Genomic DNA, 24,275 nt, shown 5'->3' on the forward strand with positions numbered 1-24,275 from the left:
AAAGACATGAATATAGTTAAACGTATCGAAATGCAACGATTGCGTTGGCTAGGCCATATCATAAGAATGAGCGATGATGAATCCGCTAAAAAGGCGTATGAATACATGCCACATGGCGGTGCACGCAGAATCGGCAGACCTAAGCTTCGATGGAGCAGACAAGTGAATGAAGAAATGAAAAGGCGCGGTATTCCAGAAAGCGAAGCCAAAAACAGAGAGAAATGGAGATCTTTTCTTAGTTCGGTCTATGGAACAAATGTTCTGTAATGGGCCAGCTCAGTAAGTATAGGATGGCCCTTTGTCAACATACAAAGATTTACAGCCTGTTTCACTATGCTTAATATCTATCCCACAGTCTCCTACAGAAGCTCAACTACATTGGCTTCACATTCCTCTTGGTAAAAAGATTGAGGTCTTTCACTCCTGTACGAGGTCTTGAGAGAGTTGAGTAATATAGAAACCCTTAACCTCTCACCCTCAAACAGACAATTTCATTGTCATGAGGATCTGATTAAATTCTTCCATAGGAAAATGTTTGGCTCGCCCCACCACCAGTGTCACCAAAAATTAAAAAAAAAAGAATTTTTTCAATTTTTTTTTTTGTATAAAAATTGAAATGATTTCAAAGCAAAGTTTGTTGACATATTTTTTTCTGTTTATTTTGTTTTGTTGTTTTCTTTTTATTTTCATGTACAAATCTAACAAAAATATGATTATTTTGTTTATAATACTCTTGTTGTTGTTTTTGTTGTTGTATTTTTATATATAATTATAAAACTAAATAATGTTTGGTTATTGTGTTTTTGTTTTTTGGATAATATTTACAATTAGCTTAAGGTATAAAAAGGAATAAAAATAAGCAAAAACTTATTAACTAAGAAAGAGATTTTGTTGTTGTTGTTTTTGTGGTTCTCCTAACTAAATTATTTATACACATAGAGGAATATACAGCTTAAACTTATCAACTATAATGACTAGGTTGTTTTTGTTTTTTTCTTTAGGGTATTGATGGTTGATTTTCTACTGATAAAAAGCCCGCTGTACCACCTACCTTTTTGGAACGTTTGCAGGATAAATGTTGATTGGCCAACATATCTGATAAATCTTGACAGTCTTCTGGTTGTTCTGGTATGGTAAGGGTGGTGGGTGTGGCATCTTCATCACCGCTCACCGAACATGTTGAACAGTCTGATGTTTTACGCTCCAGCTGCAGGCGCATACCGTTGACCAGGCATTCAGCACCATCAAGGGCAGAAATTGTAGAACCACAATAGTAGAGATTGCTGCATGATGAGGCAGCACTTACATCGGAGTTATTGTCGAGCGCATCTTTTTCCGTGCCGGAGGTATCCAATGAGGAGCGACGTCGCATGCGTTGGGCACGAAAGTATTCGATTTCTTCAAGGGTGATACCGCACATAATATCATCGGAGTAGTCAGAGACCACAACCGAGGGGGTGCGTACAAAGCGCACACCTTGCATGTCGCTGGGAGGGAAATCGGATATACATGATTGGGAAGATTCACGTCTGGAGCTGCCTCCCGAACGGGGATCTTCGGGTATTTCCACTACACGTTCTTCCAACAAGACTTTGGTAGGTACTTGGCTTTGATTGAGGTTAAAATTGGCCAGCATATCAATGGGAGGAGAGTCTGGTAAGGTGGTGGGTTCAGCCAAAGGCAAAAGGGCTGGCCTCAGGGGCAAATCTGTTACTGTTAAAGTCATTCTCCGTTTTTGTTGCTGTTGTCCAGTGGGTGGAGTTGGTTCTGAGGTATCCATAAGATTCTCATCTACTTCCAAACCCAATGCTGAATCACTGCTGGCAGAACGGGCCACCTTATCTTTGCGCTTTGCACCGGGTAAACGCTCAATGGCTGTGTGGGTGGTGCGTATTGAATCATTATCATCATCTGAGCTATAGGGACTTTGACCCAAATTGCAGCCCTCATCCGAGAGCGGAGAGTTACGCTGATCCAAGGCCTCTGGTTTCAGTGAAACCATATCCATATCTGTGGTTATTTTGGTTTGGGGCACAATCATGTCGAAACGTTTGGCTAATTCCTTGACACTGGGAAAAACCTTGGCCTGATCTTCAGGGAGATGGCTACAACTGCTACTAGTACTGCTTTTGCCGCACCTGGTGTTGTTGTTAGTTCCAAATTTCTTCGTTTGCCGTAGTAAATCCAATTTCCGTAATTCCACCAGAGATTTGCTGCTATCGGTTTTATTTTTTTCCTGCGGTATTTTCAATTTCAAATTGTGTTGTTTTTTCAAGAGACGCTTTGTCAGACAAGTAGTCGCCGTAGAAGTAGTAGGTTTCCACGCTACCTTTGAGTAATCCAATTGAGAAAAATCTTTAAAAAATTCTTGCTTTAACAAAGCTTTACGTTCCGCTAAGCTGGGTATCCGTTGTATAACGTTGTCTGCTTCCACTGGTTGTTTATTGTGTTGTGTTACTGATGTTTTGATGAACGTTTTGACTTCTTTGGTTGGTTCCAGTAGTTCACATTGGTGAGCTTTACGGCAATTTATTGTTGATCTTTCCGTTTCCAGAGTTCTATGATAACTGGCTTCGCAAGGTACATTTGTTATGTTTTTATGCGTCAACAGCGTAGTGGCTACAGCTGTGGCTGTTTGATTTTGTAATACTACTGGCGTCAGAGAAACAGAGGATTTTACCGTTAACGCAGCTGACGCTGGCGTCTGCATTATTTCTTCTCCCTCAATTGTTGTTATGGCCTGGCAGCTGCAGCCGCCACAACCACTTGTTGAATTCGTTGACGCACACTCATGAGTAGTCGCAGCAGCGTTTGTTGTTGGTGAACTTGTCGTTAATACTTCGTTGCTTGTCGTATGTTTACAAATATTATCATTGGCGTGGGTTGTGTCGGCAAACTCATCAGCACTAGTTGGTGGCCGACAACAACATTGTTTTTCTTCTCTTTCTCCTTCCCCTCCACCTTCTACCTTTCTAAATAAATCATTCAAAACCCGACTCTTTTCTCTTTCCTCTTGTGGTTCTCTCAGCTCTTCGTTATTGTTGACATTCAGTTGCTGTTGTTGTTTAAAGTCGTTGATCGCAGCAGCTGCCGCCGCCGAGTTCTCATTCATTTTGCTTACGTCGTTTATCATTTTTTTGTCGCGATAAGATTACAGCATGTTTTGTATATCGTAGATGGATGGATGGCTGGCTGGCTGATTGTTTGGATGTCGCCGTGTTTCTTTCTTTTTTTGTTGTTTGCTTTATTGAAGTGTTGTTCTTCTCGATAATTGATTTTTGCCATAAATTGTTACTATGTTTTTTATGTTTGTTTATATTGTTGTTGTTGCTGCTATTGTTCTTGTTGTTTGGCTTTATTTGCACTTTATTTAGTGCGTCAAGATCTGTGCTAGCGGAATCTGGATTTTTCGACTAATATAGTTTCCTAAAAACGAAAGAAGAACAGAAATTCGATAAGATGGCCATGGTTATTACCCAGCTGTTGTCCAATTTTACGTCACGTGAAAGTCCAATTAAAATGTCATTCATGAAATGGAGCAGATTCGCCAAGGTGTCATTAGGAAACATTTCAAGGTGCGTACAGATAAAATTCTCCGTACTTTTTCTAGAAAAAAATGGGACCAAACACTCAGAAAAATTTGTGCACTATTTTTAGAGGGAGACGTAGGGGACGAACGATACCAAGGAACGGTCCTGACTTTAACATGGCAAAGTTCAGGATTTATCTTGCTCCCTCTTTCATCTCAAATGGACCCTGACCTCCCCGTGTTGTCACCTGGGGTAGCTGGCTTTAACACCCTTTAAAGGTAGTGAGCTAAAATGTGCCGCGCGTTCACCCATAATAACGTTAAAAGCTTGGGTTTGGTCGCAGGGTTAGTAACCCTCCCCTAGAAAAAGCAGCCTACTATGAAAAAACAAAAGAAAAGAAAAACAAATCCCCCAAAAGTTGACGACCCCCGCAAACGTTTTAGGACCAATCTCCTACAGATAAAATTCTCCGTACTTTTTCTAGAAAAAAATGGGACCAAACACTCAGAAAAATTTGTGCACTATTTTTAGAGGGAGACGTAGGGGACGAACGATACCAAGGAACGGTCCTGACTTTAACATGGCAAAGTTCAGGATTTATCTTGCTCCCTCTTTCATCTCAAATGGACCCTGACCTCCCCGTGGTGTCACCTGGGGTAGCTGGCTTAAACACCCTTTAAAGGTAGTGAGCTAAAATGTGCCGCGCGTTCACCCATAATAACGTTAAAAGCTTGGGTTTGGTCGCAGGGTTAGTAACCCTCCCCTAGAAAAAGCAGCCTACTATGAAAAAACAAAAGAAAAGGAAAACAAATCCCCCAAAAGTTGACGACCCCCGCAAACGTTTTAGGACCAATCTGCACCTGGAATGTTCGCACTCTTTATAGAGAAGGTGCAGTCTACGCGCTGGCAGATGTACTTGAAAAGTACAAGGCCGACATTACTGCCATACAGGAAATACGATGTAATGGGAAAGGCGTCACAACAACACCTAAAGGTGACGCACTGTATTATAGCTGCCATGAAGCATGAGTTTGGTTGCGGATTTGTAGTTGGTCGGAGGTTACAACACACCAGTGAATGAAAGACTTGTTACAATTCGAATAAAAGCAAAATTTTTCAACATCAGCTATATTTGCGCTCATGCTCCCACTGAAGACAAGGACAAACTGACCAAAGATATATTTTATGAACGCTTAGAAGAAACATATGACCGTTGTCCTGCCCATGACACTAAAATTATTCTAGGCGATTTTAATGCCAAAATTGGAAAGGAAACTATATTTGGCCCAACAGTCGGAAAATTCAGTCTCCACAGTGAAACATCTGACAATGGTATGAGGCTGATAGACTTCGCAGCGGCAAAAAACATGGTAGTTAGCAGCACCAGTTTTCAACATCTCGACATCCATAAGGGCACCTGGCTGTCTTCAGATCAGAAAACAAGAAATCAAATTGATCACTTGTGATAGATGGAAGACATTCATCGAGCGTGTTGGATGTGCGTTCGTTCCGAGCAAACATAGACTCGGACCACTACCTTGTTGTAGCAAAGGTACGCACCCGGCTAAACGTAGCAAACAAAGTACGAACAGACACAACACAAAAGTTAGACATCGGTAAGCTGCAATCACAACAGATAGCCACAGCATATTCAACTCAACTAGCCCAATTGCTCAATCAAAGCACTTCTCATCCCGATAACATATCAGCGCAATGGCAAAGTATTGCCCACTCCATGCAAGAAGCCGCAAAATTTATACTTGGATACCAGGAACTTCCACCAAGGAATCCGTGGTATGATCAGCAGTGTCGTGCTGCTGCCGAAGAGAAAAATACGGCATATAGGGCTACTTTACAATCCGTAGCAAGGCGTAGCGCACGAGAGAGATATCGGGAGAAAAGGAGAGATGAGAAACGGCTTTTCCGCAGGAAAAAGAGGTAGATGGAAAAGCGGGAGTGTGAAAAAATCGAGATGTACAGGAACCAGAATGAAATCCGAAAATTCTACTAAAGAGTCAAGCTTCAAACTGATGGCTTTGGTACAGGCACATCCTCCTGTAGAGACCAGCAAGGTAATTTGGTAACTGATACAGATAGTGCGTTCAGGATATGAAAAGAACATTTTTCAAAAATGATGGTATCCAAAAGCAGCGAAGACGACGAAGATATCACGGACCCAATCCCAGAAGATGGCATTGAATGTATACCGCCCAGCCAAGATGAGGTAAAGACAGCAATAAATCGGCTGAAGAATAATAAGGAAGCAGGAGCCGATGGCTTATAAGCCGAGCTGTTCAAAACCGGAGGCGACACGCTGATAAGGTGTATTCATCAGCTAGTTAGCACCACCTAGTTAGCACCGACTGGAACCTGAGTATCCTGTGCCCCGTCCACAAGAAGGGAGATAAGACTGTATGCTCTAACTATAGGGGCATAAGTCTACTACTTATTGCCTACAATATCGTGTCAGGGATATTGTGCGAACGACTAAAGCCTATGGTCAACGAGATAATTGGACCACACCAATGCGGCTTTAAACCTGGCAAGCCCACCATTGACCAGATATTTTCCCTGCGGCAAATCCTGGAGAAGACTCAAGAGATGCAGATCGACACCTATCACCTTTTTGTCGATTATAAAGCAGCCTTCGACAGCCCGCTGCGTTCAAAGGTATTCCAAGCCATGTCTGAATTTGGTATCCCGGCAAAGCTCATCCGGCCTTGTAAAATGACTTTAACTAACACGAGATCCTCAGCTAAAATAGGAAAGAACTTCTCCGAAGAGTTTTGTACCTAATGAGGTTTCAGACAAGGAGACAGCCTTTCAACATTCTGCTGGAAAATGTAATACGAGATGCAAATGTCAAAAGAAATGGTACAATTTACACCAATAGCCACATGTTACTTGCCTATGCTGATGACATAGACATCATGGGACGATCAGTAAAGGAGGTAACTGATACCTTTAGGAAGGTCGAAGCAGAATCTGCGAAAGTGGGTCTGGCGGTAAACGGCGAAAAGACCAAATTGATGGTGTCGACGCGCAAAGCGTCCATAGAGCTCGGACTGTGGAAGTTGGTACTTATAATTTTGAGGTAGTTAAAGACTTCGTCTACCTCGGCACTGCCATAAGCACAACAAACAACATCAGTTGTGAAATAAGAATCGTATTGGCCAACAGATGCTACTATGGTTTAAGTAAGCAATTTAAAAACAAAACCACATCTCGTCAAACAAAAATAACACTATACAAAACGCTGATACTACCCGTGCTAATGTATGGCTCCGAAGCATGGGTACTTGCGCAAGTAGATAATGCAGTGCTTGGTGTGTTTGAGAGGAAAATTCTTCGAAAGATATACGGGCCGATTTGCGTTGACGGTGAATATCGACGTCGTATGAACAACTGGCTATATTAGCCATGCAACGATTGCGTTAACTAGGCCATAGAATGAATGATTATGAACCCGCTAAAAAGGCTTATGAATACATGCCACATGGCGGTGCACGCAGAATCGGCAGGGCTAAGCTTCGATGGAGCATACAATTGGATGAAGAAATGAAAAGGCGCGGTATTCCAGAAAGCGAAGCGAAAAACAGAGATAATTGGAGATCTTTCCTTAGTTCGGTCTATGAAACAAATGTTCTGTAATGGGCCAGCTAAGTAAGTATCTGTAGATCTTAGACATGACAATTTTCTGAAGCCAAGACTTCAAAACGGAGTTTTAAGAACAAGATGGACAATTTAATATCAAATACTGAGAATTTTTTCATCATAAAACTCCTCCACTCATCACTGCTTCTCAGGAAGTTCAAGTGGTACCTTAATGGCAAGAAATCGTCTTGGACAATCCGTGCCTTAAAACAAATCTCTTCAGAGAAATAGCTAAAGCATAAGATGACTTATCAGCTTCTAATTCAAAATGAAGAGTAGCAATAGACTTAAACTTAGACCTGAGTATTTTTTCCAAAAGCGAGACTTCAACATATCGCACCTGTTCAACAAAATGGTAGCTACTCAAAACTTTTAAATGTTCACTTTTTGTTAAAAAATTATAAATAATGATGAACTCCACCAACTGTAAAAATCTCTTCATGTCTTCAGAGTTACTAGTCATATATCCACAGTTTTTTGTCTCTACTCAAAAATAAGAAATTTTGGGTTATTACTTTTTGCTGAAAAGGTGCGATATGGTAAAATTTCGAGACCAAAGTCTGATTTTGCTTCACCACAAATATCCTCCGTTTACCATTGCTTCGCCAGGGAAAAAAGAAAACCTGTGCTATTAAAACGTGTTCCTAATTCCTAAGAAAGCACTCGAAATACAAGAGAAAAAAATATTCCCAGACTTGTGTTTGAGTATCTTTCCCCCAATATAATCCTCAGAACAGAACCTTACAATTTCATTCCATGGAAAAATCGCAGACATACGTTTTGTAATTAAATGTCTGACCGCTGTCCTGAGGTTGAAAGGCAGAGAGTTTTTTCCCTCAAAAATATACTCTTTTCCTGCTAAATTAGAAGCTATATGACAGGAAATACAATAGGAGAGTCCACATGGGAGAAATCGAGAATCGCTTCAGATAACCTGCGGATCCTTCTGGTTGAGGAGGATCTAGACATAGGCATCATACAGGAGCCCTACGTTTACGAAAACGAAGTAAAAGGCTTGGATAACAGAGGTTACAAGACCATACACATGAAGGATAATGGTAAGCCTAGATCATGTCTAATTGTTAAAAACACCATCAACGCTTTCTTATGTGCCCAGTTTAGCACAGCGGACTTTACCGTTGCAAGAGTGGAACTGAAAACGGTAAGCAGTTCCTTATTGCCTCTTGCTACATGGCCCACTCAAGAGAAGCTCCACTAAGCGAGGTCTCGAGCTTTATGGGGGCCATTCTACCACACGACACAATAATCATTGGCTGCGACGCTAACGCAAGACATACCCTGTGGGGCAGCACTGAAACAAACGACAGAGGTGAGTCAGTTTTAGATTTCATAAATACTAACAACCTCACAATATGCAACAGAGGTACTAACTCAACTTTTGTATTTCCAAGCTCGGAGAACTTTAGGCGGTGGCAGGAGGTCATCGACCTCACGCTGGTATAAGACAGACGGCAAATTGAAATAGACAACTGGATAGTATCCAATAAGAGGTTCTGAGAAGGACCTCACAATTGGATACTATTCAACATATCTGAAAAGGCAACACCCACTAAATGTTTTCGCAATCCTAAAAGAACGAACTGGGAAAAGTTCGAACGGGTTCTGAAGGACAAACTTCCAAATATTCCACATACAGATGAAACCTCAGCAGGTATAGAAAAGGCTACATCCATTCTAGAGAAATCCTTGGATACAGCCTTTAAAGTCTCATGCCCATTGACGCGCTCAAAGAAACATTATCCACCATGATGGACGTCCGAGCTCTCAAAGCGGCCATATAAGGATAAGCTTAGGAAATATAAAAAAACAATAGCCAAGGCAACAAAGCAATCCTGGATTGAATTCTGTGGATCTCTAGATAGAACCAAAGATAAAGCCATACTAAGAAAAATTATGGCAAACGGTCACTCAAATCCCACGGTCAGAAAACTCGGCCGACTCTCTTGAAATCCTTCTTACAATGCACTTCCCTGGTTTCACGGATAGAACCATCGACGAGCAAACCAATACAGTTATAAATAAAGACAACATTGAAGCCGAAAAGATAATAAGTTCGAGTAAAGTTACATGGGCTATCAATAGCTTCTCTCCCTACAAATCTCCGGGGCCAGATGGTATTATACCAAAAATGCTTCAATGCGCGGAGAGCATAATTAACCCTTGGTTAGTACACATCTATAGTAGATGTCTATCCCTAAACTACGACGCAACGAGTTGGAGACAGGTAAAGTTTATTTTCATACCGAAAGCTGGAAAACGTAGTCACGAAAATGCTAAAGACTTTAGACCCATAAGTCTCTCATCATTTCTGCTTAAAAGACTCGAAAGGCTCATCGACTTGTATATTCGAGAAAAGATGGAGAACTCAAATAACATATCTTCAAGTCAACACACTCACCTTAAAGGACGCTCGACAGACACAGCCCTACATGTTAGGACTATTGAGATGTCCTTGGAGCACAAACAATACACCTTAGCCGCCTTTTGGGATATAGAAGGCGCTTTCAACAACGTTAGCACCTCAGCAATAGAACAAGATCTATATAATTTCGGCGTGGAACCATTCATCAGTGGTTGGATAACCACAATGCTGCAGAGTAGAGTCATTAATGCCACACTGGGAAATAGCATGCTGTCAAAGCACGTAAATCCTTGTGATTAATGAAATCCTAAGCAAACTTGACCAAATGGGGATTAAGGTGGTTGCTTATGCGGACGATGTGGTAATGCTCGTCTCTGGTCTATTTCCGTCCGTGCTGAGTGACATCATGAGAGGAGCCCTAAAATCACTGGATACTTGGGCCACAAGAAGTGGTCTGGGGTTGTATCCAGGGAAAACTGAGATGGTGCTATTTACTACAAAAACCAAATAGTCTTCCACGACTAGGAGGTCAAGAAATACCCCTATCAGATCAAGCCAAATACCAAGGCGTTATTCTAGATTCAAAACTGTCATGGAAACGTAACATGGAACATCGTGCTCATAAAGCTACCGTTGCATACTACACATGTCGCAAAATGTTTGGGAGCCGCTGGGGCCTCAAACCCAAAATGGTGTTATGGATGTACACCAGCATAATAAGACCAATACTCACATATGGAGCACTAGTTTGGTGGCCAACAGTGGGAAAGAAAACAATTCAGAGAAAACTATACAGCATACACAGATCCGCATGTATCGGGGTGACAGGGGCAATGAGAACTTGTCCGGCTGAAGCCCTCAATACAATGATGCATATACTGCCAATAGATCTACACATCAAAGCAAATGCGGCCTGCAATGCTGCAAGGCTACGTGCTCTAGGAATGTGGAGAGATAGAGCTTACGGACATGCCTGCGTGCTTCTCAAACTACCGGGAAAAATAGCAACTAATGCTGATTACTGTACACCTGCAATAACTTTTGATCAGCCTTTTAAAGTTAAATTTCCAAGCAGGAAAGAATGGAACAATAGAACACCACTGAAGGGGTACGACAGCAATGTATACACGGACGGCTCTAAGATGAATTGTGGAGTCAGCTCTGGTGTCTACTCGGAAGAAGTAAACATATATACATCCATAAAACTACCTTAAGATTGTAGTGTTTTTCAGGCGGAGATACTGGCTATAAAGGAAGCTTATAATATACTTCTACAGCACCACTTACCAAACTCAATAGGAATTTTTGTCGACAGTCAAGCGGCGCTCCTAGCATTGAATTCAAACATTGTCACACCAAAGCTGGTGAAGGAATGTGGAGAATAACTTGCTGAGCTAGGACGTCTTACCAGAATAGTTCTTACTTGGATCCCATAAGGGTCTCGATGGTAACGAAAAAGCAGACGAACTTGCTAGAGCGGGATCTGCCTCTAACGAACTTCCAAGGGCGTCAGTCGCAACACCAATGGGAGTAGTTAAAGGGGATATCTTCAAATACCATCTTTCACAAGCAGATATCAGATGGGACAAGACTGAAATTTGTAAAATATCAAAATCTACATGGCCACACTACAACATCAAACGTACAAAGTTCCTGATCAGCCAAAATCGACGAAACCTGGCGAGACTAATTGCGGTGCTAAACGGTCACTGGGCCATTAGTAACCATGCAAAGCGCTTACATATTCCACACAATGACTACTGTCGCAGCTGTGGAAACGAAGAAGGGGAAGAAATGGTTGAACACCTCCTCTGCTCCTGCCCTGCACAATTGCAAAGAAGATTCCCACACGACCTTACTGAGATAACCTAACTGGGTCTGGGAGACCTTCTGAGCTTTCTCACTTCATCAGGCTGGATATAATTTACCAACATACTAAACAGAATGACAAACTCTACCCGAGTGGTGTGGTTTTCAAAACGGTATATTTAACATATTAATTGAGGCTATGAAGGTTATAGCCACCACGTAAACCAACCAACTAACCAACCACATGGGATTTCTTCTGAATTTAGTATCTTCTCTTAAGGAAGAAAAAACTTTAACCTCAAAATTTTGCCGATAGACCGGAGCTCAAATATAAGTTTGAAAAACATTTTGCTAGAAAACAATATGAGTCCAAAGCCTGAGAATATTTTGATATCCTCCGTTTGTATAGATTCTTTGGGAAACTTTCCTTCTAATTTGAAAACTCTCTCACGTTACGACTTCACTAAATAAGCCACAAAATTTTTGCTTCTTGAACAGAGTAAATCTAACCAGAGAGTCCGGACTTTGGGTTAGGTTTAAGAATGCGCAATCATTGTAACAGCGGTCACTTCACTAGAAGTCTTAGGGCCATTATTACATGCGTTCTTTTACTATCTGAGGGATTTGAAAACTCAAAATAAACCAATTTGGAGGCATTAAAAATATAATTTTTACATTGAAAGTTAATGCCAAGAAGCTCCTCTATTGACTTTCAATCATCACTTTTAACTTTAACTTTACCGGAACGCTATAAATCTGCTCGGTAAATCCAAAATATAACAAAAGAAAACTTATAATAATGGGGGTTAGTCTAGAACTCCAAATTCTATTTCACGTTACGACTTCACTAAATAAGACATACAATTTTGGCTGCTTTGTCAAAGTAAATCTCCCTAGAGAGTCCAGACCATATCCGTAAATCCTACCAGAGAGTCCGGACTTTGGGTTAGGTTTAAGAATGCGCAGTCATTGTAACAGCGGTCACTTCACTAGAAGTCTTAGTCTAGAACTGCAAATTCTCTTTCACGTTACGACTTCACTAAATAAGCCATACAATTTTGGCTGCTTTGTCAACGTAAATTTCCCTAGAGAGTCCAGACCATAGGAAGCCCTTGGTCTTAGTCTAGAGCTCCAATTTTTGCTTAGTGAATAATCTAAACACTCTCACATTACGAATTTAGTCCCGGTCCACACTATAGTGATTTCATTGAAAAAATTACATGAAATTTTGAGTTTCTAGATCGAGTTCCATAGTAGAGTAAAATCATAAAATTGCTGTAGTGGGGAATTCGATTTAAGAACGCCTAATTTCATGAAATTTTTTAATGAAATTCACGCTAGTGTGGACCGGGACTTACTAAATATCTAACTAGTGACCCTCTTCCCAAACAAACAACTGCACAACACAATTATCATAAAGCATCATATGACAAATCAAATTCCATGCCTAAAACGCCATCTAAATACTCCAACGTTACGACTTCACTAACTGAATTCGTAAAGTGTTTCTTAATCTCTTGAAACTCAAAACGAATGATGCAACTTTCCCAAGAATTTTGGTTTTAATGTTGGCACTTCACAAATTTTCCTCAGCCACGTCGTTTTTAACAAACGAAAAATTCGTTTCGCATTTTTTTCGACAAGTCATGACATTGCGCGTCAGCATGTCTGTCTGGATACACCGCACTCGAAGAGCTGGCGTCACAATTGTCATTGTTGGTATGATACATTGTGTGTGTGTACCGCTCGGTTTGGTTTGTTTCTATTAAGACTAATTCAATTTAAGTGAATTTATTAGTCATTTAAAAGAAATGACGTCAAGTGTTCTCTGACAATGGACGGACAGATGGCCAGAGAAAGACAACGTAAAAGCAAACAATGATCTGTCACCGCAATTATTAAGAATATAATGGCTCAGTGGGAAAATGGTATGGCTTTCATTTTCAATAGCTGATCTTTTGCGCGCACAATGTACACTTGGAGGATGCTGCTGACGCTAAAACATGCTGACGCCGAAAACGATAACGTTTCAATGGATGTGGATGTCGATTATCGTTTAGCGTCACCGCAAGCGTACCGGCAATCTCACATTTTGTTTTGGATCACAAAGCATGTAACATCGATTGGCGTGAATAGACAGACAAACTATCCCACAATAATAGCTAGCGGTCTGTTGTTGTTAGCTGGCGGCGGCTTTTTTTCCATTTCATGTTGAATAAATTTTTTTATTTGGGTTTTCGCTTATGACGCAGCCTATAGAACACAATGACACAGTTTTAGTCATGGGTATTTAGTTCAATTGTTTCGATTCCACAACGCTTGACGTAAATCAACCCCCACCAATTCACTTGCAATTTGGATTGGACTTTCGACTCGGTTTTGTTAAATCATCCAGCTATAACTATGGCCATATCAGGTATTTCCAAAAGTGTCGATCACATTGACATTGCCTGAAAAGATAAGAGAGGAAGAAAGAAATAAACGGCATTAGTTATTTTTATTAAAAGAAAAATATTATTATAGAAAAAAAAACAATTGGAAATAAATCATAAATTTCAAAGAATCATCAGCTGAGAATAGCTTTTTTGTTGACGCCAATTAAAAGTGTGTGTTTTTTTAAATATAGACCCATATTAAGATTACATTTCTAGATTAGGTGTGACTTGTTAAAGAAGTCATGTTTTTGGCGAGGCAAAATGGTCATTAACGTCTCCACAAATGACGGCATTTTCAAGCAATTTGTAGAAGCCCCCCCACTTAAGTTTCTCCATTGATAAGAGCGTGAAAATACGTAAATGAAATACGCTCAATGGAAATTTCTTCATAAACGTTTGACGCACCAGCTGAATTTTAGTGAAGTGCGGGGCTATAAAGATAAGCATTAGCGAGTTTTTGTTGGAAATGTTACTATGTCAAGGCAGTTGGACTCTCAATGAAATGAGGAAAATTGTTGTAAATTAAATTTTTCAAAAATAGTTTAGAAAAAAAAAAAACGAAAGAAAAGAAAAACTAAACCATCTAAAGTTGACGAACCCCGCAAACGTTTTAAGGACCATGATCTGAGAATCTGCACCTGGAATGTTCGCACTCTTTATAGAGAAGGTGCAGTTTACACATTGGCAGATGTACTTGAAAAGAACAAGGCCGACATTACTGCCATACAGGAAATACGATGGAACGGGAAAGGCGTCACAACAACACCTAAAGGTGATGCACTGTATTATAGCTGCCATGACACAAATCATGAGTTTAGTTGCGGACTTGTAGTTGGTCGGAGGTTAACACATCTGGTCTCTAGCTTCACCCCAGTGAATGAAAGACTTGCTGCAATTCGAATAAAAGCTAAATGCTTCAACATCAGCTTTATTTGCGCTCATGCTTCCACTGAAGAAAAGGACGAACAGACCAAAGATATATTTTACGAGCGCTCATAAGAAACTTATGACCGTTGCCCTGACCATGACATTAAAATTATACTAGGCGAAGTTAATGCCAAAATTGGAAAGGAGAATATCTTTTGCCCAACAGTCGGGTAATACAGTCTCCACAGTGAAACATCTGACAATGATATGAGGCTGATAGACTTTGCAGCTGCAAAAAACATGGTAGTTAGCAGTACCAGATTTATGCATCTCGATATTCATAAGGGCACCTGGCTGTCGCCAGATCAAAGAACAAGAAATCAAATTGATCACGTTGTGATAGATGGAAGACATTCATCAAGCGTGTTGGATGTACGATCGTTCCGAGGTGCAAACATAGACTCGGGCCACTACCTTGTTGCAGCAACGGTACGTACCAGATTAAACGTAGCAAACGAAGTGCGAACAGACACAACACGGAAGTTGGACATCGGTAAGCTGCAATCACAATAGATAGCCACAGCATATTCCACTCAACTAGCCCAATTGCTTAATGAAAGCACTCTTCGTCCCGATAACATATCAGCTCAATGGCAAAGCATTGGCCACTCCATGCAAACAGCCGCAAAATCCATACTTGGATACCAGAGACCTCCACCAAAGAATCCATGGTATGACCAGGAGTGTCGTGCTGCTACCGAAGAGAAAAATGCGGCAAATAGGGCTACTTTACAATCAGTAGCAACGCGTAGCGCACGAGAGAGGTATCGGGAGAAAAGGAGAGAGGAGAAACGTCTTTTCCGCAGGAAAAAGAGAGAGATGGAAAAGGGGGAGTGTGAACAAATCGAGATGTACAGGAGACAGAATGAAGTTCGAAAATTCTACCAAATAGTGAAACATCAAACTGATGGCCTGTAGAGACCTGCAAGATAATCTGGTAACTGATACAGATCGTGTACTAATGATATGGAAAGATCATTTTTCCAAACTGTACGTATCCAATAGTAGCGAAGTCGACGAAGATACCAAAGATCCAATCGCAGAAGATGGTATTGAATGTATACCACCCGGCCAAGATGAGGTAAAGACAACAATAATCCGACTGAAGAATAATAAGGCAGCAGGAGCTGATGGCCTACCAGCCGAGCTGTTTAAAACCGGAGGCGACACGCTGATAAGCTGGTTAGCTCCATCTGGCATAAAGAACGCGTACCCGACGATTGGAACTTGAGCATCCTGTGTCCCGTCCATAAGAAAGGAGATAAGACTTTATGCTCCAACTATAAGTCTTCTCCCTATCGCCTACAAGATAGTGTCAGGGATATTGTGCGAACGACTAAAGCCTATGGTCAACGAGATAATTGGACCATACCAATGCGGCTTTAGACCTGGCAAGTCCACAATTGACCAGATATTTACCCTGCGGCAAATCCTGGAGAAGACCCAAGAGATGCAGATCGACACCTACCACCTTTTTGTCGATTATAAAGCAGCCTTCGACAGCCCGCTGCGTTCAAAGGTATTCCAAGCCATGTCTGAATTTGGTATCCCGGCAAAGCTCATCCGGCATTGTAAAATGACTTTAACTGACACGAGATCCTCGGCTAAAATAGGAAAGAACCTCTCCGAAGAGTTTGGTACCAAAAGAGGTTTCGTAAATACAACAAACGACATCAGTTGTGAAATAAATAGAAGAATTGTATTGGCCAACAGATGCTACTTTGGCTTAAGTAAGCACTTTAAAAACAAAGCCACAACTCGTCAAACAAAAATAACGCTTTACAAAACACTGATACTACCCGTGCTGATGTATGTTTCCGAAGCCTGGGCACTTGCGCAAGCAGATAAGGCAGTGCTTGGCGTGTTTGAGAGAAAAATTCTTCGAAATATCTACGGACCAATCTGCGTTGATGTTGGATATCGACGTCGTATGAACCACGAGCTGTATCTGCTATACAACGACATCAATATAGTTAAACGTATCGAGATGCAGCGCTTGCGTTGGCTAGGCCATATAATAAGAATGAGCGCTGATGAACCCGCTAAAAAGGCGTATAAATTCGAGCCGCATGGTGGTGCACGCAGAATTGGCAGACCATAGAATAGATGGCGCAAACAAGTGGATGAAGAGATGACAAGGCGCGGTATTCCAGAAAGCGAAGCACTAAACAGAGAGAATTGGAGATCTTTTCTTAGTTCGGTCTATAGAACAAATGTTCTGTAATGGGCCAGCTAAGTAAGTAAGCAAGTTTAGATGTAAAACTTTTCATAGAAAGAATAAAAGAACAGATTACAACTCATATAATATTTGTAAGCGAAATTCATTTGGCTATAAATATTTCGATTCCAGTATCCGTTAGACACGTTACGATAAATATTTCGATATGAGTATCCGTTAGATACGTTACGAGTTTACTAACTGACCCGCAAACGTCCCAACACCTGCTGTGAATGAAGGTCCTTGAAAGTGGCTTCAGGCCGTCAATTGGTATGCGTATGATCTGCAAAAATCCAAAGCTATGTTTAGAGACCAAACTACTCCTTTAAATATGTTACGACTTCACCAACTGACCCACAAACGTCGAATACCATTATCTCTTTGACTTGAGGGCGGCAATGAATTCCTCCTGTGAATGAAGATAGTTGAAAGGGGCGCCAGAACGTAAATTTTTATGCGTATGATTTGCAAACAATCTAAAGCTATGATTAGAAACCAAAATGCCCTGTTAGATACGTTACGACTTCACTAACTGACCAACAAACGTCGAATTCCGTTATCTCTGTCATTTAAGGACGATAATGGATTCCTGCTATGAATGAAGATCCTTGAAAGTGGCTTCAATCAGGCAATTGTTATGCGTGCGATCTGAAAAAAGATCCAATGCTATGAGTAGAGTGGTCTCTACTCCGTTAGATACGTAACGAATTCACTAACTGACCCACAAACATCGAATACCATTATGTTTTTCAATGAAGGGTGATAATGAATTCCTGCTGTGAATGAAGATCCTTAAAATTGGCGTCAGACCGTCAATTTTTATGTTAAGATCTGCAAACAATTCAAAGCTATGACTACAGGCCAAAATACCCCCTTAGACACGTTACGACTTCACTAATTGACCCAGAAACGTCGAATAACATTATGTCTGTCAATTAATGACTATAATTGATTCCTGCTATGAATGAAGATCCTTGAAAGTGGCTTCAGCCACTATGATTAGAGTGGTCTGTACTCCGTTAGATACATTACGATTTCACTAACTGACCCAGAAACGTTGAGTTCCATTAAATCTGTCAGTTGAGGACGTTAATGAATCCAGACATTGCAGTCCCTAATCCATAATTGAGATCTATGTACTAATTATTGACGTCGTAACGTAAACAGTCATTAATGTATCCTATTTTTGGCGACATTTAACAAACAAAAGCTGCATTTTTACCATCAGCGAATGCGGATTCTACAATAAATTTTCCAAGCGTATCCGGATAAACTCCAAGAAGCAGGGGGAGTGTTCACTAATCACATATTGGCATTATTGACTTGTCAAATTTTAGTTCAACACGACTTCATGTAGCATTTATCATCCGAAACTTTAAGTTCTTATCTAAAAAGTTTGCGTTAGGTGTAGGGAGTAACTGTGACAGAGCTACCAATCTCAAAGAGTCCTAAAAAGAATCTGAGTATTATCGAAAGTTGTCACAATCGTTTCAAGTTACCCAAACTCTTTCATTCTTCCGGTTCAATTGTAAAGATAAAGTTATGAACTAGTTAATGAAGTCGTAACGTGGACAGTCATTAGTCCCGGTCGACACTAGAGTGATTTCATTGAAAAAATTGCATGAAATTTTGCGTCTCTAGATCGACCTCCATAGTAAAGTAAAATCATAAAATTGATGTAGTGGGGAACTCGATTTAATAACACCTAATTTCATGAAACTTACTGCAACAAGTTGTTTGACAACTTTGAATTAGTGCAGACGTAACGTTAGAATATGATTAGCCAAAAATAGCTTCACAGTGATTACTAATCATCCGAGAGTTTCACATGTTAGACCAATAGAGAAATATTCGTGGTTTTATAAAGAATACTTTGGGAAGATCAATGGTATTCTTCTAAATAAAATTTTGAGAAGATCAAAGGTGGTTTTCTAAAGTAAATTTTTTGAGAATCAATAGTCGTCTTTTAAAGAATATTTTTGAGGATCAATCGTGGTCTTCTAATTCGTGGTTTTCTAAAGAATACTTTGCGAATATCAATGTTAGCCTTCTAAATAATATTTTCTGAAGATCAATGATTGATTTTGATTTTCTAAAGATCAATTGTGGTTTTCTAAGGAACATTTTTGAGAATCAATAAAATCGTCTTCAATAGTCGTCTTCTAATGAATATTTTTCTGAGGATCAATCATGGTCTTCTAAAGAAAAATTTTTAAGAATTAATCGTGATCGTCTAAATAATATTTTATGAAGATCAATGGTGGTCCTCTAAAGAATATTTTTGAGGATGAATCGTGATCTTTAAAAAAAATATTTTTTATTGATTACTCGTGGTCTTCTAATGTATATTTTTTGGAGGATCACTGATGGTCTTCTTATGAATATTTTTTGAGGATCAAAAAAGTTTTTAAAATCAATTGTGGTTTTCTAAGGAATATTTTTTTGAGGATAAATTGTGGTCTTCCAAAGAATATTTTTGAGGATCAATCGTTGTCTTCCAATGAATATTCTTTTGAGAACCACTCTTTTTTGAAGAATATTTTTTGAGGCCAATCGCGGTCTTAAAAAAATATTTTTGAGTATCACTAATAATTTTCTAAAGAATATTTTTGAGGATCATTGATGGTCTTCTGATGAAGGATCAATAGTGGTCTTCCAAAGAATATTTTTTAGTCTTCCAATGTATATATTCTGAGGATCATTCGTGGTCTTCTAAAGAAAATATTTTTAAGATCAACTACGGTCTTATAAAACAGACTACGGAATATTTTTGAGAATCTCTCGTGGTTTTGTAAACAATATTTTTTTTCAAATAAATATTAGTTTGAGGATCAATCATGGTTTCTAATGAGCATTTTTTTGAGGACCAATTGTGGTCTTCTAAAGAATATTGTTTTATGAACAAGTGTGTTCTCCTAATTAATATTTGATTGAGGATCAATAATGGTCTTCTAGAAAATATTTTTGGCCATAAATTGTGGTCTTCTGAAGAATATTCATTGAGGATAATTCGCGGTCATCTAAAGAATATTTTAGAGAATGAATAGCAAATATTGTCTACCCAATATAACTTATGGAAATAACCATCTTATCTAAACAAACAAGACACAACCAAAGAAAACGTCCGTTCCAATCTTGACATGACAATCTGTTAATTTTATTTTCGTAACACGTGTTTGTTTCTTCTAGACTTTATAGCACTCGACGAAATTGCTTTTTATAGATCCTAATAATAATAAAAATATATATAGTTCGACCAAACGAAATCTAAGGTTCAAAAATTAACAACCCGATAGACTGGTTCGCACTAGTTTCCAGCTAGTTTTATGTGGTCAAAACTGAAATCTGTGATCCATCCATCCGTCACCCTTAAAATGATGACAGGCAAAAACATTAATTTGCCTTTTATGGTCGATTGGTTGGTGGGTGGGAGGTATAAGGGCATAAGCACTTAATATCAATTTACACGTTTGATCGTATCGCATCAACAATAACCACAACACCATTGTTCCACCTGACGTCAGCTACTTGGTATCTTATTTGAAAAAAAAATGTGCTGTGTTGATAAATTCCATTGCTCCCATTCACACATCAAAAAAAAAAACTTTTTTTAGCAAATATTTGTTAACATGGACACTGAAATTGTTAAACAGTCAGGCGAGGCTGACTGGCTGTTATATTTGGTAGCTAAACAGACAGGTATCATATCAGATGGCATCATTATGGCCTCTAATATAATATTCAAATACCAAGATAGGGGTGCTATCATTAGGTTGTTGTGAACTAAAATCATATTGAATATTTCCCTATATTCATTTCTTAAGTCAAAATAATAATTCCCAACGGTGATTAGTTTCTGGCCCAGGGGAACTGAAATGTTTTTGTTTTTCTTTGTTTTATCTATTTTATAATGTGCACTGACCTTACTGCAACCCCAAAAATTCTTGCCAACTTATTCATATCTATCCACTATCTACTAAATTTATTAATCATGGGGAATTCCAAAGAACTTAATCGTTTTCGACGGAAAAACAATACTTATCTCTCATATTTTCATTAACATTATTAATTCTAGAGCAGATAGATTAGATGCCACTAAATCCCGTGATTATTTCCCCGCAAATAAAAAAAAATATTTATCAAAGATAATTTGTGTCAAATATAGGCAGAAATTGTAATAAGCAGATATCAAAGTGATAACCATTGGATTGGGCAATTGAAAATGTTCTTTTACAGGCTTTTGGGAGAACGATTAATGAAATTATTAATAAAAACGAATTTTCAGTCCCAAAAACCTGTGCATACTTTTAGGAGGATAACTAATATTTTTTGAAAAGGATCAATTTATCTTCCGGATCGCCTTGTGAGACTGCAAATGAAAGATGGAAGCGAAGAAAAAATGGAAAACCTGTCGAAGACTACAAATGCAGCAGGATAAAATCAAAATTCATGTGAAAGTTCGAAAAAATATAATTTCATAAGCCAGGAAAGCCACTTTATTTTAGTATAGATATTCACCATTTGTTAGGGATGTTCCTGAAATTTTCGATAGAGGGCACTAGAGTGAACAGAACAACAGAGGGACCTTAGAAAATTGTGAACACATAACACGAGGATTAGAGGAAACTGCCACAGCTCGCCAGATATCACCATTGTGGCACCAGGTCTGATAAATGACGTATCCTGGCAATCCGTCATTTCCCTTAGTTCGCACCACCTCCCACCCGACCACCCGAATTCATAACCTCTGAACGCCGTACTTTCCTGAACCATGGGAAAGCTGATTGGCAAGGTTTCAGAGAATTTACCAATCACCGCTTCAGTCAATTGCCCACCCCCTCAGATCCTCGGGTAGCTGAGAGAACTTTCCGAGACATCATCACTAAAGCAGCCGCTCGCTGCATACCTGCTGGTCGAATACACGAAATAAGACCAAATTTCCCAGCAGAGGCGACGGGACTAGCAAATGAACGTGATGAGCTTCGTCGTACGAACCCCGAAGACCCAAGAGTTAGAGAACTTACTCTTGAAGTCAACAGGCTAGTGGGCGAACATAAGCGGAAAAAGTGGCTAGACCATCTGAAGCAATGCTACATTGGTGCAGGAATAAGTAAATTGTGGGCAACGGTTAAATCACTCTCGAGTCCGGAAAAGAAGGATGACAGAAAGGCTGTTACTTTCAACGGCGTGACAGTAACTGACCCAAAGAGGTGCCCGTGTTATTTTAACCGGCAGTTCATAGAGCACCCCGAGAGTGATAGGGCGAAGAGAAGTGTGCTACGCCGTATAAGAAGAGCTCTTCCAGCCGAGGAGGTACCACCACAATTTACGATGAGCGATGTTGCAGATGCCATCCGAAAACGCTAAATCATCCAAAGCGTTGGGCCCGCACCGAATACACTGTGCAACATTTTTGAGGTGATCTTGTGCAAACAATTCGAACTGTGGATTTTTTGAAAGTACTGACCCAAACGACAAGACACCCTATTTGGGTTTTGTTGTGTCAGATCCAGCTCGGATTTTATGGCCCCATCTAAGTATGGTTAAATATTGAGTTTTTAAAGAAATTCGGGGCTATATCTCTGAAACCAATGCGAATCTTCTTCTGACCTCTGAAGCAAATTTGTAGATAAGGACAAGAATAAAATATTTGGAGAATTAATGAACTCGAAAAACTACATTTATTGATTCAAATTTCAAAATATATGCAAAAATTCCACAATTTTTATACATTTTGCACAGTATCTCCAAAACCGTTAATATTTTCTGAATATTTTCTTTGGAAAAAATATTCCCTGGAATGTAATACATGTTGAGAATTGAATCAAATATTGTACTTTAGCATAAAACACTTTGTTCAATATTATTAACATAATCTTAGTAGGCTTTGATATCAATATGTTTGTTGTCAAATATGTATTCTCAGTTTTTTCAGTTCAATAAACGAATTCAATTATAACAGGTTATGGGCCTTAGTCACGTTTGAAAAAAATATTCGGCAAAACAAAATAGATACATTTTTTAATATTGAAAACTAGTGACGTTTGTGAAAAAAAATTAAAATGGCTGGTAATAACATAGCTTTTCCGCTAGAAAGATTGCGTGGACGCGAAAACTTTGATGTTTGGAAGAGGCAAGCGCAATCATATCTGGTCATTAAAGGGTGCTGGAAGGCATGTGTTGATAATACCGCTGATGCTGAATTGAATGCGAGAGCTTTAGCCGAGATCACATTGATGATTGAACCAGACAATTACGGCCACATTGCAACTTCAACTACCGCGAAAAATGCCTGGAGTGCGTTGATGAATGCGTACGAAGATACGGGCCTTACCAGAAAAGTTGAATTGCTGAAGCAATTTGTGAACATCAAGCTACAGAACTATGGATCCATTCAGGAATACGTCAATGACATCGTTATAGTGGCTATTAAAGTGAAAAATGCTGGCTTAAACATTGACGATGAGTTGACCGCATCTCTAATGTTAGCTGGATTAACGGATGACTTTAAACCGCTTGTGATGGCCGTGGAAAATACCAAGGAGAAATTGACGGTGGATAAGGTGAAGAATGTTCTACTTCAAGATGCGAAATTTGATCGAGCTCCAGAAAAAGAATCGGCGTTGCAATCTAAAGGTATCAAGAAAGGTAAGAAGCAAATCAAATGCTACAATTGCAGTGGACTTGGACACATCTCAAGAAATTGTCCCAGCAAATTGAAGTCAAATGACAATGGAGCTACAAGGAAGCATGAAAAGAAGTCGGATGTTTTATTTGCTACAACTACCGATGTGAGCGCGTGTGCAAAAGCTACGGAATCCACTTCAAGTTCAGATTGTGTAAATGCCTGGTACGTTGATAGTGGAGCAAGCAACCACATGACGAATGAGAAGAACCACATGTACAACATCCGTGATGTTTTTAATAAAAAGGTGATTATTGCGAATAAGCATGAACTCGTAGTGGACTCCATTGGATATGTTGATATTGAAGTTGGCTCTGGAAAAAATAAGAGATGTGTTACAATCAAAGACGTAGAGTATGTTCCAGATTTGTGTACCAACTTACTCTCCGTTCGACAAATGGCTAAGAATGGAAAAAGGGTGACTTTTGAAGGTGAAAAATGCCGCATTTCTGATAAAAATGGACGTGTTATAGCAACGGCAAGTGCGCAGAATCAATTGTACCGGTTAGAATGCAATTCGAAAGAGGAAAAGGGTAAAGCTTTTACCATGGCCAATGATTTCAATTTGTGGCACCGAAGGATGGGGCATATCTGTAATGCGAAACTGGGTGATGTCAAGAGCGCAAATGTTGGC

At 39.6% G+C, this 24,275-nt stretch overlaps 1 protein-coding gene across 2 annotated transcripts in view; it reads right to left on the reverse strand.

Moving 5' to 3' along the window:
* The window catches only part of LOC141399597 (uncharacterized), a 416,271-nt gene that overhangs the window by 316,079 nt on the left and 75,917 nt on the right, over positions 1-24,275 (reverse strand). For both annotated transcript variants that reach the window (XM_073978641.1, XM_073978640.1), the window contains exon 2: positions 1,052-3,426. In XM_073978641.1, the coding sequence (XP_073834742.1) occupies positions 1,052-3,133 (2,082 nt within the window). In that variant the 5' untranslated portion in view covers positions 3,134-3,426. The remainder of the gene's footprint in view (positions 1-1,051; positions 3,427-24,275) is intronic.

Source organism: Musca autumnalis, unplaced genomic scaffold, assembly GCF_047663935.1.
Source record: "Musca autumnalis isolate F117 unplaced genomic scaffold, ASM4766393v1 scaffold_3, whole genome shotgun sequence".
Lineage (NCBI taxonomy): Eukaryota > Metazoa > Arthropoda > Insecta > Diptera > Muscidae > Musca > Musca autumnalis.